General features: G+C 56.2%; 1 protein-coding gene across 1 annotated transcript in view; it reads right to left on the bottom strand.

Moving 5' to 3' along the window:
- Positions 1–329, bottom strand: part of LOC119586463 (chitin deacetylase 7-like) — a 5,609-nt gene extending 5,280 nt beyond the window's left edge. Inside the window, exon 1 of the mRNA XM_037935196.1 lies at positions 18–329. Within this exon, the coding sequence (XP_037791124.1) occupies positions 18–298 (281 nt within the window). The 5' untranslated portion in view covers positions 299–329. The remainder of the gene's footprint in view (positions 1–17) is intronic.
- Between the last annotated feature and the right edge of the window lie 237 nt (positions 330–566).

Raw genomic sequence — 566 nt, 5'->3', positions numbered from 1 at the left:
ACCAAATCCCCACTTACGTAACGGAGTGGACGGCGATCTCGCTGCCCAGGCGATGGAGTTCATTCATCTTCGCATAATCGTTGTAAAGATGCGACACGAAGAACGTCATGGTGGCGCGACATCCGTTTGGGTTCGTGTAGGTATTCAAGAGATTCAAGTAGAAGCCGTAGTTGGTGACGGTGACGGCGTCGTCGAAGGAGAGAACGACGAACTGGGGCGTGAATTCGGGGGGGAGGTCGCTGAAGGGTGACTGGGTGGAGGCGCAGTTGCAGTCCGGGAGTTGGCAGTTGTCGTCCATCACACACTGTGGAGGAAGAGGAGAGACAGAGCGTGAGTGAGGGAGGGGTAGGAGGGAGGTGGAGAGAGTGGAGGTGGGGAGGAAGAGGGAAGGGAGAAGAGAGAGTGGAGGGGGAGAAGAGGAGAGAGGGGAGAAGGGAAGACAGGAGATGGAAAGGGAGGGAGGGAAAGGGATAGAGAGTGAGAGTGAGAATGAGAGGGAGAGGTAGGGAAGGTGAGAGCAGATGAGGAGAGGTAGGAGCACAAGTGAAAGGGGTAGTGAGTGAGAG

This window comes from Penaeus monodon, chromosome 21 (genome assembly GCF_015228065.2).
Source record: "Penaeus monodon isolate SGIC_2016 chromosome 21, NSTDA_Pmon_1, whole genome shotgun sequence".
NCBI classification, from domain to species: domain Eukaryota; kingdom Metazoa; phylum Arthropoda; class Malacostraca; order Decapoda; family Penaeidae; genus Penaeus; species Penaeus monodon.
Note: the sequence above shows the minus strand (reverse complement) of the source record. Positions and strands in the feature narration are given on the sequence as shown.